Consider the following 4369-nt stretch of genomic DNA (forward strand, 5'->3'; position numbering starts at 1 on the left):
TAAAGGTGGACTTCGATCGGCGATACGCGTGGCTCGAGTCGTTGTTGAGACAGTTGCTTTGAATCATTCAAATGTGAGGTGGTATGTGTTTGGTGATGATGACACAATTTTCTTGCCAGAGAATTTGGTTAAGACACTTTCTAAATATGATCATGAGCTTTGGTACTATATTGGTGCACACTCTGAGATTTATGAGCAGAATAGGTTGTTTGGTTTTGGAATGGCTTTTGGTGGTGCTGGTTTTGCTATTAGTTCTTCTTTGGCTAATGTTTTGGCTAAGGTTTTTGATTCTTGTTTGGAAAGGTATCATCATCTTTATGGAAGTGATGGTAGGGTGTACTCTTGTTTGGCTGAACTTGGTGTTGGATTGACACATGTACCAGCTTTTCACCAGGTGAGATATTGTTAATTTAAATCATGATTAGATTGAAATTAATGCTGAAAAGTTATGAGTAATTTGTTTTTGGTGGAATGGTCAATTTAGTTTATGAATTTGTTGATATAGTACAATTTTGTCTTTAAGATTAACAAATTATGGGATGATCTATAAAATTTAAAATTCTTCATCACATTAGTTTTTTTACACAATCATTTTGGATTTTAATTTCATAAATCTCTTTAAAATTTCATTAATTTTTTTGAGATTCGTGCTAATAAATTGTTTAAGTAATTCCATTTCAAAAATTTCGAAACTTTCAATTTTTTTTTAAAAATTATTGAAACTTCCAAAATTATATATCAAATTTATTTCATTCTTCATGTAATTTATTTCATATTTATTACTATTAATTTATTACTATAAATATATTACTATTTATTATTATAAATTTATTATTATTTATTACTATTAATTTATTGTTATTAAAATTTGAAGGGTGACGGATTATCAGTAGTAATAATAATAATAATATCTGATTGCTGATGAATTTTTCTATAGAATTTATAACCGTTTTTGGTATTTTTCCAAAGTTTCGTAATTGGTAATTTTTTCAGCATATTTACATTTTGAAAGTTTTAAATTTACCAAAATTTTGAATAAATTTTAAAACCTTAGTTAGGTATTATTTCAAAACTTTAAATATAAATTATTTTTAATTTACTGTATATATTTATTATTATTATTATCTAAATATATTAATGTCCATGTTGAAATTATCATTTTAACATTGAAAATCACCTAAATTTAAATGTGTGAATCAAAAAAGAAAAAACTAATTGTTAATTAATAATATAAAATTAGTAAAAGACGGTAGAAAAAAATTATACAATACAAATACCTTACTTCTGTTGTGTGATTCTGAAAAGCAAAAGTGATTCTGAAAAGCAAAGTGATTCTGAAAAGCAAAAGAGTAAAAAACACATTCAATTCCCTTACTTTTCTTCCTTTTTTCAAATCCAACTTCCAATGTTTATAGTATAAGATTGTCACTCTCTCTTCCGCCCTCCTCCGTTCATCGCAAATACATTTTTGTACGTTCTTCTCTCTCTTCCTCTTTTCATCGCAAATAACCACCACGAAGGCCTCCACCGCCCTCCTCCGTTCACATAGGTGCAAATCGAGCCACCATTACCTACTTGGTCGGCCTTCAACTACAGTTAAAAATCATCAACTCAACAAGGTATGGTATCGCAAAATTACATTGTTTTAGGGTTTAGTGATTTGGTTGATTCATTATTCGATTGAGATTATTAGTAATATATTTGTGTTCTGAAATCATTGCTAACGTTTTTCATATGTTCAAAATTAGGAATTTTATGTTATTCTTCGAAATTGTGGATTTGCTTATCATATTTTCATTTTCTCTCCCACAGATTCTTCACGCTTGCGCTTCTCATTTACGTTGATTTTCACTTCTCATTGCAATTAAGCATATCAGAATGGTTCAGATTTCAATCTCAAATTTAATTTAAAAATAATTTAAATTTAATTTTAAAATTTGGTCCGTCCGATTTTAATAAGAGGATTCAGATGTTTTAACTGCATTGTAGTCACAACTATTGTGAATCTAAATTGCTCTGTGTTTCATTTTCTTATTAATGCATTGTTTTTGTGATTATGAAATGACATAGGTTGATTTCACTGGAAACACCTTTGGCCTATTACCTGCACCTTTGGCCTATTAGTAAATTGATTATTTTTTTTATTAATTTACAAATTGATTTAATATAAAAAAAAATTAAGTCGTGTGATTGGAAAGAGTAATAAAAGTAAAAAATGAACCTAATCTAATTATTTTATATGTAGATATTTTTAAAATACCTTTGGAAGATGGATATATTTAATTTGATTTTATCTTTTGAGATAAATTAACAATACATTAGTATACAATGTATTACCTGATTTTATCTCAATATATCAAAAAAATTGATTCGTGTGATGGATAATGTGGCAAAATATACATAACAAGACTAATACGGTTGAATAAATATGACAAAACAAATAAAGTAATGCACATTCAATTTACCAATCACACGAATCAATTTTTTTAAAATTAAATCAATTTGTAACTTAATTAGAAAATTAATCAATTAACCAAATCATATTTAATAATAAGAAAATTAATTTTAGCAATTTGTGATTAATCATTAATTTTACCAATGAGAAAATTAATTAAAAAATTAATCAATTATACAATTTGGTAACAAATTGATTAATCGCAAATTGTCCAATTTGATACGTAGCAAATTTGGTAAGTATCAAATTAATTTTAGTAAATTGATTAATCACAAATTGTACAATTTGATAAGTAGCAAATTATTAGCGTTTTGTTTTTTTAAATATTATAATTAGTTTTAATTTATTAAATAAACAATTGTCCAATTAGTATTTTTAATGTATTTTCTTTGAAATGTATAAAGTAATTTACTATTTTTAATTTAATTTATTTTTAATTATAATCATTTTTAATCATAATAATAATAATAATTATTTATTATTTATTATTATTATTTATTAATGTTTTATTTATTATTATTATTATTTATTTTAATAATTTTAATAATGATAATAATAATAATTAATTATTATTTTTATTATTTATTAATGTATTATTTATTATTAATTTAATTATTTTTAATATATTAAATTTATATAATAATGCATAAAACGACCCCAAAAAATTCAACCCTAGACTAAGACTTCAGGATAAAGGCATTGACGGCTCTTCGACTTGAGTTATGTTCCAAAATACTTTTAAATCTACTTATTAAAATTATATTATTTTGATTTTAAATAAATTTAAATAAATTTTTACTTCCAATTTTTTAAATCATACAATTTGTCATTTACCTTACATATGGATTGAATAATATATTCCCAAACAATAAAAGACAAATGTCTCGAACAAACAAAAATACGAATGTCTTTTCTCAATAAAATACAAAAAGAAAATATTAACATCACATGGTACAATAAAATTGTTAAATTTCCAATATTATAAATATTAAAAAAAGATAAATATAAATTTATTTATTAGTGTTGGATGAATTCTAATTTTTTTTTTTTACTTTAAAGTTGAATAACATCTCAACCCTACATTTTTTTTTATTTACACATTTCTATTTAATTTTTTTTTGGGTGAAAGTGGGTGACCCGTGATTTCTTCTTTCTTCTTCTTAACATGGGTGACCATAGGCGGTGGCGGCAAACTCTAAGGGCTTGACTCAACCCTATTGGGTTTGCTCTACTCTATTATATTTCAAGTTTTACTCCAATTCTACCACCACTCTTTTTCTACTCTCTAACCTTAAACGAAAATGCATTTCTACATTAACCAATTCTTTTTGGCATGCTGTTTGGCCATCCCTGTTGTACCCATGATGTCTACCGGTTACCTCCATTTAAACTGGGTCGTGCCGCTCAACAATCGTGTTGAGATGGAGACGTTGAGAGCTCATGACATAGCTCGCAACTCAAAAATATTGCATGGCGCCGTCAATTTCCCCGTCCAAGGCAACTCGATGTTTGGGTAGAGCCAATGACCTCTCCCATAAACTCTTTGATTTATAACTTTAGTTTCTTCTATTCTCACGTTATTCTCACATTTTTTTTTCCCTCTTATGTTGTGTTGTATAGTTAGATAGGGAAATGAATTTTATTTATTGATTTTTAGATGTTGATAATAATATTACATATTCAATTTATCCAAAAAAATCTGAATTTAATTTCATTTTATTTGTATGGAATAAGAGGGAGTGGGATTTCATTAATAATTGATAGTTTTTTTTTTGTTCCAGTATGTACACAACAATAGTCAAGCTCGGATCTCCACCAAGGTAATATATTGTGCTGATTGATACAGAAAGCGACCTTCTCTGGGTTAGTTGCAATCAATGTGATAATTGGTCTCGATCTAATGGACTTGGGGTA

General features: G+C 26.3%; 3 protein-coding genes across 3 annotated transcripts in view; 2 read left to right on the forward strand and 1 right to left on the reverse strand.

Annotated features, from left to right (window-relative positions):
- Positions 1–2038, forward strand: part of LOC140918631 (uncharacterized) — a 6895-nt gene extending 4857 nt beyond the window's left edge. The window contains exons 2-3 of the mRNA XM_073370221.1: positions 6–394; positions 1813–2038. Coding sequence (XP_073226322.1) covers positions 6–394; positions 1813–1845 — 422 coding nt within the window. The 3' untranslated portion in view covers positions 1846–2038. The remainder of the gene's footprint in view (positions 1–5; positions 395–1812) is intronic.
- LOC101503109 (xyloglucan endotransglucosylase protein 6-like) overlaps positions 1–4369 on the reverse strand; it is a 53400-nt gene that overhangs the window by 7254 nt on the left and 41777 nt on the right. The window lies entirely within an intron of this gene.
- Positions 1–4369, forward strand: part of LOC140918578 (uncharacterized) — a 28353-nt gene that overhangs the window by 6353 nt on the left and 17631 nt on the right. The window contains exon 2 of the mRNA XM_073369727.1: positions 4237–4366. Coding sequence (XP_073225828.1) covers positions 4237–4296 — 60 coding nt within the window. The 3' untranslated portion in view covers positions 4297–4366. The remainder of the gene's footprint in view (positions 1–4236; positions 4367–4369) is intronic.

The sequence above is a fragment of the Cicer arietinum genome, chromosome 6 (assembly GCF_000331145.2).
Source record: "Cicer arietinum cultivar CDC Frontier isolate Library 1 chromosome 6, Cicar.CDCFrontier_v2.0, whole genome shotgun sequence".
Taxonomy (NCBI): domain Eukaryota; kingdom Viridiplantae; phylum Streptophyta; class Magnoliopsida; order Fabales; family Fabaceae; genus Cicer; species Cicer arietinum.